The sequence below is a fragment of the Leishmania infantum genome, chromosome 23 (genome assembly GCF_000002875.2).
Source record: "Leishmania infantum JPCM5 genome chromosome 23".
Lineage (NCBI taxonomy): Eukaryota > Euglenozoa > Kinetoplastea > Trypanosomatida > Trypanosomatidae > Leishmania > Leishmania infantum.
In genome coordinates, this window is record NC_009407.2 from 652,244 (window position 1) to 663,560 (window position 11,317).

The window sequence follows — 11,317 nt, forward strand, 5'->3', positions numbered from 1 at the left end:
AAACTGGCACGGTTGTTCACTATCTATTCACCGCTATCACTGGCCCGCTTCCTTTCTCGCCTGCCGCTCTTCCCTCTCCGCCCTCCTCCTCTCTCGCCCAAACACTCGGCCCACCGATTATAATTATCCGTCGCGCACATACGTACACACGCGTGTCTGTCACCGCTTACACCCTTGTCCATGAGCTCAGGTACACGTACACAGCAACAGCTGCCGCCACCGCAGCAGCAGCGCCACCCCTTTCAGCCTGCCTGCGGCCTCTGGTGTCCACCGTCTCCCCCCTCTCTTTTGCCCTTCGGTGCTTCGCCTTGGCGCCCTACTCGTCAAGATCGTCAAGTGCGCCAGTGCGGTGGGCGCATCGCTCTCCCTGTCGCTATATCGCCGCTCTCCTCCTCCCTCTCCGTGCTCGACGGCATCTCGCATCTCGGATGTCCGACCACGCCGACATCGACGAGGCGGCCCGCAAGCGTTTGCGGGCGGAGGCTCCGTCCGCCTCTCCTCTTCCTCCTCCTCCTGCAGCACCGCTTCTTCCCTGTGACGCATCGCACAACGGGGAGTCGGCAGTGGCGGCCGGCCACATCCTGGTGGCCTCGGCCGCCCCTCACAAGGAGGGCAGCATTGCGTCGACGTTACACACAAGCTCCAAGGAGGCCCGCTTCGAGGGCCGCTGCATGCCGCCGTCTTTCCACTCGCTTCTGGGCGAGTACGAGGTGCCAGAGGAGGCGAAGGATGTAGAAGACCTCGTGGGTGGCCACGAGGACTTCAGCGACCTCCCCGAGGCCCGCCGCGAGGCGCTCCTGCAGTCCGTGCGCACGCTGGTAAAGAAGGCGGCGGGGGCCAGCTCCGCGGAGCAGCTCGAGCACCTGCGTGTGAAGGCGTCGCGCCTGCACGGCTTCAAGGACACGGCGCGCAAGTCAGAGCTGACGGCGGCATACAGGCAGCTCGTCCGCGAAGGCGCCGTTGGCGAGAACGCCGCCGTCGAGGCGCTGCTCGTTCGCAAGAAAGGAAAGTCGCACAGTGGAGTGCTCGTGGTGACGGTGTTCATGGGCCCTGGCGAGTTCAGCTGCCCCAAGGACTGTCACTACTGCCCCAACCAGCCCGGCATCGCCCGCAGCTACTTGCTGAAGGAGCCGGGCGTGCTGCGCGGCTTCCGCAACGGCTGGGACCCTATCAGCCAGTTCTACGACCGCGCCAGCGCGCTGGAGAACAACGGGCATGTCGTGGACAAGATCGAGCTCATCATCCTTGGCGGTACGTTCTCTTTCTACCCCCAGCGCTACGCCGAGGAGTTTATGACGGCATCTTTCTACGCCGCTAACACGTACTACGACTCGGCGCCGCTGCGGCCAATGCGCAGCTTGGCGGAGGAGCTGACGATGAACGAGGACGCGCGGTGCCGCATCATTGGCATCACGGTAGAGACGCGGCCCGACTACATCAGCGCACGCGAGCTGCGCCGCTTTCGCTCCCTCGGCGTAACACGCGTGCAGCTCGGCATCCAGCACCTCGACGATGACATCCTGAACATCATCAACCGCGACTGCCCCACGGCGAAGACCGTCGTCGCGATCCAGCGGCTGCTGGACGCCGGATTCAAGGTGGATGCGCACTGGATGCCCGACCTGCCGGGGAGCAGCTTTGAGAAGGACATGGCGCTCTTCGAGACGCTTTTCTCAGCTGAGAACGAGTCGTTCCAGGTGGACCAATGGAAGGTGTACCCCACCGCCACGGTGCCCTTCACCAAAATCAGCGAGTGGTACGCGCAGGGTAAATACAAGCCCTATGCGGAGCTGGATAACGGTGCCTACATGGTGAAGCTGCTGGTCTACATCATGGAGCACTGCCCGTACCGCATCCGGCTCAACCGCATTATCCGCGATATCCCGACGACGTACATCATGGGCGGGGAGAAGCGATGCAACCTGCGCCAGGTGATCGAGGCTGAGATGCGCGCACGCCACATCCGATGCAAGGACATCCGCGAGCGCGAATGCAAGGGCAACCCGGTCGACCGGGCCAACACCCACCTCTTCACGGACGAGTTCCGCGCCAGCGAGGGGACAGAGTTCTACCTCTCCGTGGAGAACAAAGATCGCACGCAGCTGTACGGGCATCTCCGCCTGCGACTGCGCGACGACGCGTCAAGGGAGGAAAGCAACATCCTGCCGGTGCTCCGGGGCTGTGCTCTCATTCGCGAACTGCACACGTACGGCAAGCTCATCGCCGTCAGCCAGCAGAACACCGGACGCGAGACGCAGCACGTTGGCGTTGGGACGCAACTCATGCGGGAGGCCGAGCGCATCGCCAAGGAGCGTGGCTACTACCGCACGGCCGTAATTGCCGGCGTTGGTGTACGCCGCTACTACGCAAAACTCGGCTATCGGCTCGAGGACACCTACATGGTGAAGGAGCTGGATGAACAGGCGAGCATCATCACGGAGGATCAGGTGGTGCAGGACGACGACAACGAGAACTCAGCTTACAGCAGCTTCCTGAGCACCATCAAGTCCTTCTTTGGGTTCCAGACGACAACACCCAGAAGAGAAGAATCCGCGTGAGCGAAAGGGGAGGGCAGTGACGGCGGCACGGCCAACGGCGGGCTTCCCCTCTCTCGCCTCTACCTGCTTACTTGCCTCGCCCAACTCTGCTGATATGGAGGCTTATGTAGCGTGCACTCTCACGAGTGTCTCTGCAGATCCGGCTGCTGTGTCGCCCTTCCCTCTCTAGCAGTTGCCCTGTAGCTCACTCGCCCACCCTCCCCTCTGGACGTCTGCGAGCAGACGTGCTTGCCCCGCCGCCTCTTGTCTCTGTCTTTGTGCCCTCTGCCATTTTTCCCGACTGTGCCAGATGGGCGGCCCATCGTCGAGTAAGCGCTGTCATGCCGCTAACACTGAAGAGGTGCACAACAACGTGTGTTCTGCGGAGTTTGACCGTCGAGGCTCTCTCACTTGCTTCGCTGCTTCCGCTTCGCTATCCTCTTCGCTCGCACATCACGGCAGCTGCAGCTATCTTGCCAGCCGAGGAGGGGGCGGTATCGAGAGAGAGAGAGAGAGCTGGTCACGACCTTGTGACCGTGTCGCCTGCCTCCTCTGCTTCCTCCTCCTCCCCCCCCGAAAGTGCTTCGGGCACAGGCGGCAGGTCTGGTGCACCGACCTCGCCCACCACCGCCTCGCTGCGCTGTGTTTGGTGAGGGGATGGAACGGCTAGCCGCACCCGATGTTGCCAGTGCCCATGTGTGGTATATCCGTGCTTGCGGGGCTTTGCCGTCCACTTCCTTGTCTTCACCGCACACCCGCGCAGGCGGCTACCACGTTGGCGTGCTCGCCAACAGCGCGTCAACGAGCCTTCTCTCTTCCCCTTTGCTCTCCCCCGATCGCCATCCGCTATGCCGCTCAGCCCGGCCGCTATCGTTTGTGGCTTCGCCAACACACAAGACGCTTTCACCCTACCTTGGTCCCACGACTTGCCCTCAGCGCAACGCAGACTTCCGCCCCACTCCTCTCACAAGCCCTCGCAGCAGCCATCGCACTCGCACACCCGCACACACCCGCACACACACATACACACAAAGGACAACGACGACGACAACGACGGCGAGAAAATTAAAAAAAACGAACGGAAAGGCGGTATGCGACGGCACGGCGGGTGCGGTACGAACGTGATGACGAGGCGTACCTCCCTGATCGCCCCGCTCTCCTCTACTTGCGCCCTGCTGCCGACGACGGCGCACGCGGAGGCGCCGTCTCTGCCGGCGTTTTTCTCCGCCCCGCTTCACACGGCGCAGCGGCATAAGTCCTTCGCGGCCACGATCCACGACATGACAATCATGCGCATGGGGTCCTCGTACAAGCCGGGTACGTACAGCTCCAAGGACATCAGCTCGGGTCCGCAGGCCGGCATCGGCCATGACCCTGTCTTCGCCAGCTTCCTCTTGAAGAAGATTGTGGGGCCGCTGCGGCGCAAGCAGAGCAACTCGCCGGAGGACTTCCTCAACGTGGACGAAGCTGGCAAGTGGATGGACGCCAAGAACGCGGCGAAGGTGCTCGGCATCAAGGAGGAGGAGCTGCCAAAGTTGACCAAGACGACGCTGGAGGATGCGTTCAGAAAGGAGTACAAGGGGCGCACAAACGCCCATCAAGAAGAGGTGGTGATCGCGACGGAGGTTCTCCTCGAGTACCTCGACTCGTCCGTGTACGTGAAGAAGAGCCGGCAGTACTACCGCAAGTTCCTGGAGAACGCCAGGCTCGAGGTGGATGCCGAGCTGACCAGGGAGCAGCGCGAGCGCAATGAGTCGCTCATATGGTGGTTCGGTATCGCAATCACCGGCGCCTGCGCCGTCGTCTTCTTTGTTGCCTACTCCCGCAAGTATGTCACGCGCAGTGACGTGGCCAACATCGGCACCAAGACGTCCGAGTACTTTGTTATGACGTTCCTGCAGCCGAAGAACACGGAGCCGAAGCCGGACTACAATACCCGGTACTTCAACACACCCAGCTCCATGGAGCTGGACAAGAAGAACGGCCGGTACGCTAAGCAGTTTTTGAGCGCGGAGGAGATTCGCCACGCTGAGCGCTCAGCAGCCTACGTGAAGCAAGAGGAGGCCGAGATGTTGAAGCTGTTCAACGATGAGCGGGAGCGTAGCGTGCGTGATCGCCAGGATGACAAGGCTCTCGAGAGCCGCGTCTCCGTTTACCTTCCCGAAAAGGTCGAGACGGCCGAGCAGCCTGCGCGATCGCGTGACAGCAGCGACAAGACCGCGTTTGAGAAGTTGACCTTCCAGGAGTTCAGTGGCATGCTGGCCAGCAACTTCGGCGGCGGCTCGCGCTTTCAGCGGCTGACGGAGGAGACATCGTCGCGCACGGAGCGCTTGAACGCCGCGCGTGAGCGAATCAAGTCGGCGAGCTCGTAGCGGCGTTGAGTCGGCGTTTGTAGAGGGGAGGGCTGGGGAGAGGAGACCAGGGCACGGGTGGTGGTGGTGGTGATGGATGCGCTGGGCGTGGACGGCCCCAGGCACCTTTTGCTGTCTTCTTGTCTGTCTCCTGGCTTTGCTTGCTTGCCTTCAGCTCTAACAGCGGCTTGGGAGCGACAGGGCGTGCGCGCGTGAAGGGTGTCGCCGGTGCTCGCAGACGTTGACATGCCCGTAATTTACATACGCGGCCTACGCTTCACTGGTGTCTCTCCTCCCAGAGCACCCGGGTGACGGGAGGCACACCGCAGTGAGTGGCATCACAGGGCGCAGCAACCCCGCCACGCTCTGTGTGTGGGGAGAAGCCAAGCAGCCTCCACCTATCCCATGCCAATGCCGAGCGAACCGCTGGTGGTGACGGGGCCCAGCACCCACGACGTAGGGGAGTCAGAGCGGTGCATCGCTACGGATGTCGGCGGCCGGGTCCTGGACGGCGGTGCGTCGGAGCGGCCTGCGACGGCGCACGTGCTTGCGCCTTTTATATGTGGCAGGCAGAGCTTCAACGCGACTTGAGCGTGCCCCACACACCAGGCCCTCGCACTGCCCACCTGGTGGGAGGAGCCCCGAGTGTCGCGCCGAGGGACGCCACCAGGGGTGGCGACCGGGGATGGTGGGCGCGGCTGTGAGGCGACCCGCAACGCGGGTGAGTGGGTAGAGGTTTGGGGCAGGGGCTGTGCGCCGGTGACCGAGTCGGCGCACTGCTGTAACTCGTGTCTACGGCTTCTTCGCAGCACGGGATGAGACCTGTGACTCGCCGGTTGGTGGGGGTGGGGGGCTCAAGAGCGGTGTGGAGCTCGTGTCGCACGGTACAGAAGGTGGACACGCTGCAAGGGTGGAGAGAAGACGCCAGCGCTCTCTGACTGTTTATCATAACGTGTGTGCGTCTTGGTTGACGCCCTTCTCATAGAGGAGGCAATCGTGCAAGCGCAGATGAGGCGCAGGGCTGTCCCGAAAGCCCCGGCTGCTTTGGGCCGCACGTAAGCTGTTGCCGGTTTTCGTGCTCTCACGGGGTCGATGGCGCTTCACGGTGGTGATGCGAACGACCTCGAGCAGAGCGGGTGATGCGCAGTGCGCTTTTTGCGGGTGCATCGCGCGCACCGTGAAGATTGTTTTCCCGAGGTTTGTGTGCCACGGAGAGAAAGGGTAGCTTGAGTTGCGCGCACGTGAGGTCAGCGGTGGGCGGAGAGCCTCCTGTGCGGGGGGAGAAGGCTGCACAGCCGCCACACGCGTGATGCTCCTCGTCGTTGTCCTTTGTTGCACCGTTTCTTTAAAAAAATGTTTTGTGTCGAGCCTGTGCGGCAAATTTTGTGAGTGTGGTATCGAAGAGGCTTGATGGCAAGCAGGAGCTAGAGTGACGTGTAGGCGTCTCGTCGATGGACTTCGTAACGCCCTGCGCTTTCTCTCTTAGCGCTCTGCCTCTGTGCCCCTTCGATAGCCGCCAGGTCTGCTTTACTGCCTAAGCGAACCTCCTTCGGCCCCCCACCGCCTACCACACCCGAATTCGCTCTGCGTTGGAGGCGGGGACCTCTCACTACCGTTTCGTGAGTAGAATCACCGAACCCAAAGCCGCAGCGAACCGCCAAACATCCGAGGGGAGAGCGCGCTCCCCCCTCACCCGCGGGGGGCATTCAAGTGGACGTGTGTGCACGGCTGCCCGTCCTCCCCCCTCTCCCCGCTGAGTGGCCGGTTGAGGGGCACTCCCGCAACGTTCTCTCTCTCTCACCCTCCTGTCGGAGGCAATGGAGGGATGTGCCGGTGTGCGCATCTGCCTGCCCTCCCTAGCCCGTCTTCCGCTCTTTCTGTCGGTCTCCGTCATCGCTTTCTCGCCACTTCCACGGAGACGTCTTCCTCGGAAAGTCTTCTCCGCGACTGTCATTCGTGCACGCATTGGTGCCCACGGCGGGCAAACAACACGACGACCACCAACCGCCTTCGTTGTAAGCCGACCATATTAGCCAACCGCACGTACATTCTTTACGTCTTTGCCTTTTGTTTTCTGTGTTTCACTCACACCCATCCATTACTAACCCGTGGCTATCAAAGAGCGGCGCGTTCGTGCGCGTGTGTGCGTGCCACTCACCCCCTCTCCCCCTGTCCTCTTACGGCGGCTTATATATATAGGCGTGTCCTCTCTCTCTGCTGCTGCTGCGGCGGCGACTTCCACTAAGCAGTGAGAAGGCCGGAGTGCGCGCACGCGTCTGTGCCGCGCCTGTTTCGCCGGCATCGCTGTTGCTCAGCCAAAACGGTGTGCCGCGAAACGTTGTTTTCTCTGCTCCATCCTTCTTGGTCTATCAGCCTCTCAACTCATATATAGCACAACACTCTCTCTTGCGTGGCGCTCTTGCGGCTCTCCTTCACCTCCTGTGGGCGGTGCGCTGCGCGACGGCAGCCTCGACCCGTGCTACCGCAGCCGCTCGGTCTCACCAATATTGTGGCTGTCACCATCTTCCACCTCCCCCGCGAGTGCCCTTCGCTAAGCGCCTCCTCTCCTCCCACACATACGCGCTATACTTTCCTCTCTCCGTGTATTGGCCACTGCAGGTCTTGGCTAGGTGCTGCAGCTAAAAGACGGAGGGTGGCAGGGGCCAGCGCTGCCAAGCATGCTGGTGCACACAGCGCAGTCGTCTCCAGGTGGCTATGTGGAGGGGTATGGGAGCAGTACCGACACGGCTACGCCACCTGTGGCTGCTGCACGGCATGATGCCAAGCTTAGGCCCGCCAAGACAGCTGGCGCAGACGGCGGTCGCCGCGACTATAACGCTGACACGCTCTATGCGAATCCCGAAATAACAGCCTTGGCCTCCTCCGTGGCGACGACGGTGGCCAAGTCGCTGCTGCACCCACTCGACACTCTCAAGTGTCGAGTGCAGCTACTGCGCACCGACGTGCCTGAGCCGCCGCCGTGCCAGCGTTATCAGAGCTGCACCGGCAAGCAGTCACCCGGTCTGCTGCGCAGTCGTTTGCGACAGCTTCGGTACCATTACGCTGGTCAGTGGACGCCGGGGCACATCTACGGCGGGCTGCCGGTGAAACTCCTCTTCTACGTTCCCTACCAGGCCACGTACGTATCGAGCTACAACTTTGCGCAGCGCACGCTGGAGGCGGCTGGCAGGGAAGGCGAGGATGCGGCGTGCCGTCGCTCCAAAAACTACGTGTGGCACACCGTGGCCTCGGCGGTCTTCGCTGAGGCGGTGAGCGCCGGGCTGCGGGTGCCGATGGAAACCATGAAGATGCGTATTCAGTCTGCTGCCGCCTCCGGCTCCCTGCACGCGCTGCGGCAGCTGTGGCGACAGGGTCTCGCTTCCTGCGTGCGCCTCGCCGTGCCACAGACCCTCATGCACGACATACCGTACTCTATCATCCAGTGGGTGGTGTACGAGACCCTGCGGCCGTGGACCCAGCAGTGGAAGGAGCGCGCGGTGCAGCAGGGACGTGGCGCGGAGCTGGCGGCAACGTCGGCGGCGCCGAAGAGCTTCTGGACTCTCTATGGAGCGGAGCTGGCGCGTACCTTCCTTTCTGGCGGTTTCAGCGGCCTCTTGGCGTCTGTCCTGACAGCACCGCTGGACAACATCCGCACGCGCGTTGTGGTGGCCACGGCACGCGATTGCCATCTGACTGTCGCGGATGTGGTGCGAGACGCCTATCAGCGCGAGGGCATGCGTGGCTTCGTGCGTGGCGGCGGCATGCGTGTGCTGTGGGTCACGGCGAACATGGCGTGCTACTTCCCTCTCTTCGAAGGTGTGCGCTCGCTGTTGCAGCGGTGCGGAAATGGAAGCAACGACCCCGGCACATCTGCGTGATGCGCAAGGAGCATGCTCGCACACGAGCGGCAGAGGAGCACTGTAAGCTATGCGCTCACGCAAGCTGCCCCCTCCACGCCCCTTGCTGCCGTCAACGCGCGTGCGCGGTGCATCAGGCCTCTGTGTCTTTTCGGTCTCTCCCTCTCGGGAGTAGAGCCTCAACAAACCCAACAAAACCGGCAATGGCGGATGCCAGCATGTCAGATGCACACGGAAGCGGGGCATAGAGTCTTCCGGAAGGGCGTTTGTGGCGTACGGGGGTACACTCTCGACATTCCTGTTGCAGATGAAAGCGTACATAAACAGCGTTGCCCCCCTCCCCTTCCTCCTCCCTCCTCGGCACTGGGTGCGCATGCGTGCTTGCCTCTTCCACTCGCTGTGAGCGTCTCCTTCGTGGGACGTCTGCATTGAGCAGCTGAAGGTGGGCGCAGGTCTGGCCGGCTGGCTTTGAAGGGGGGGGGCGTCACCCAGCTGAGAGACTTTCCTGCTCTCTCTCATGTGTTCTGTTTTTCTTGGGTTCCCATCGCTTGTCTCTCTTCCCAGAGCACCCGGGTGACGGGAGGCACACCGCAGTGAGTGGCATCACAGGGCGCAGCAACCCCGCCACGCTCTGCGTGTGGGGAGAAGCCAAGCAGCCTCCACCTATCCCATGCCAATGCCGAGCGAACCGCTGGTGGTGACGGGGCCCAGCACCCACGACGTAGGGGAGTCAGAGCGGTGCATCGCTACGGATGTCGGCGGCCGGGTCCTGGACGGCGGTGCGTCGGAGCGGCCTGCGACGGCGCACGTGCTTGCGCCTTTTATATGTGGCAGGCAGAGCTTCAACGCGACTTGAGCGTGCCCCACACACCAGGCCCTCGCACTGCCCACCTGGTGGGAGGAGCCCCGAGTGTCGCGCCGAGGGACGCCACCAGGGGTGGCGACCGGGGATGGTGGGCGCGGCTGTGAGGCGACCCGCAACGCGGGTGAGTGGGTAGAGGTTTGGGGCAGGGGCTGTGCGCCGGTGACCGAGTCGGCGCACTGCTGTAACTCGTGTCTACGGCTTCTTCGCAGCACGGGATGAGACCTGTGACTCGCCGGTTGGTGGGGGTGGGGGGCTCAAGAGCGGTGTGGAGCTCGTGTCGCACGGTACAGAAGGTGGACACGCTGCAAGAGAAAAGTGTCATTGTGCCACGAACACGCAAGAAGTATACGCGCATGCAGCACCACAGCTCATCTTCCTCTTCTGAACTGCGGTTGTGCCAAAGGCACCGGGCCCACCAACACGGCTCGGCGTCGTTCAGTCCACTGCAGGCAGCGCGGACTCAGTCCGGGATCACGCTTAACATCGCGCTGCGGCGCGCCCAGAACTGCATGTGGACGAGCGTACTTGTTGAATTGTGAGCAGGATGCGTAGTAAGCTGGCACAAACGCCAGGATGACCGCGAGTCCAATACGGGACACCACCAGCCCAGACCTGTCCGCCGGTACCAAGAGCCCGCTCTCCCATCGCCGAGGGCGGGCTGCAGACTCTTCGCTTCCCCACAGAGTGAGTGCCAGACTCCGACACGACGCACGGAAGAGGAGGAGATCAGCAGGGCCCCCAATGGGAAGTAAGGACAGCATCGGTGCGTCTGGCGCGACGCGAGCCCTCGTCGCTGCCCTTTCCTTTTAGTGCGTGCGTGCTCCGGTGCTGGATGGGTGGGTGCATTGTAGGGGGTTCCCCTCATTCCCTTCCTCCTGGCCTGTTCACCTTGGCCAAAGTCGCAGCAGAGCCCCTCCGGCTTTCCTTCGACCTCTCGTTCCCGTCTCTCGCTTGGGCGGTAGCTGCCCTCAAGTCGTTGCTCCTTTCCTCCCCTTTCTCTCTCTCTTCGCTTTTTGGCCTATGGTTTATGAGCGTGCGCTCTCGGATGGAGCGCTTCCGTCTTGCTGCGCGCTTATACGCATCTTTCCTAAGTGAAGGTTCTTGCGGCACGTATGATGGGCCACGGCTGTGCGCCGGCAGCCCCGGCGAAGTCCTCGCTCTCTCTCTCCCGCTTCACTGTTGTGAAGCCGCGGCTGATGCCGCTGCGTCACATGCAACGGTGCGTGCGTTCAGCCGTTCTTACGCTTACTCACCTCCGCATCTCTCCGTTCTCCCTCTTCTTAAATCTCCATCATCGTATGAACACTCGCACACACACACACACACACACACATATATATATATATGCCATCACACGGTTGCGTCGGCTGCGCAGCGTTCCTGTGTCTGACTCTGCGGAAGCAGGCGCTTGCTTCTCCAGTTTCGATTTGTCTATTCTCACATGTGACAAGGGCCTGTCTGAGGCTGCTGAGCTGGCCAAAAACCACCCTCGTCCAGCCGGCATACTCCAGTGAGCAACTCCCTCTCTCTGTGCCCATCACCGTCACTACTCTTCGCTTCTATCAGCTGCTGCTGGGCGGTTTTTCGCGAATGCGCCGGCCATTGAGGAAGAGGGAGGATGAGGTGATGACGGTGGGCGACCGCTCCACAACGCATAGAAGCCTCGTTTGCTTTCCAAGCACCACCGCACGTACGTACAACAGCGGC

General features: G+C 62.2%; 3 protein-coding genes across 3 annotated transcripts; all 3 read left to right on the top strand.

Annotated features, from left to right (window-relative positions):
• Positions 1-428: 428 nt before the first annotated feature.
• On the top strand, positions 429-2,558 carry LINJ_23_1610 (acetyltransferase-like protein; the record flags this gene model as incomplete). The annotated part of the gene is made up of 1 exon (XM_001465798.1): positions 429-2,558. One exon carries the CDS (start codon positions 429-431, stop codon positions 2,556-2,558), a length of 2,130 nt encoding a protein of 709 aa, XP_001465835.1.
• A 1,103-nt stretch (positions 2,559-3,661) lies between these two features.
• Positions 3,662-4,909, top strand: LINJ_23_1620 (conserved hypothetical protein; the record flags this gene model as incomplete). The annotated part of the gene is made up of 1 exon (XM_001465799.1): positions 3,662-4,909. The coding sequence occupies one exon, from the start codon at positions 3,662-3,664 to the stop codon at positions 4,907-4,909; it is 1,248 nt and encodes a 415-aa protein (XP_001465836.1).
• A 2,657-nt stretch (positions 4,910-7,566) lies between these two features.
• Positions 7,567-8,766, top strand: LINJ_23_1630 (mitochondrial carrier protein-like protein; the record flags this gene model as incomplete). Its single annotated transcript, XM_001465800.1, has 1 exon — positions 7,567-8,766. One exon carries the CDS (start codon positions 7,567-7,569, stop codon positions 8,764-8,766), a length of 1,200 nt encoding a protein of 399 aa, XP_001465837.1.
• Between the last annotated feature and the right edge of the window lie 2,551 nt (positions 8,767-11,317).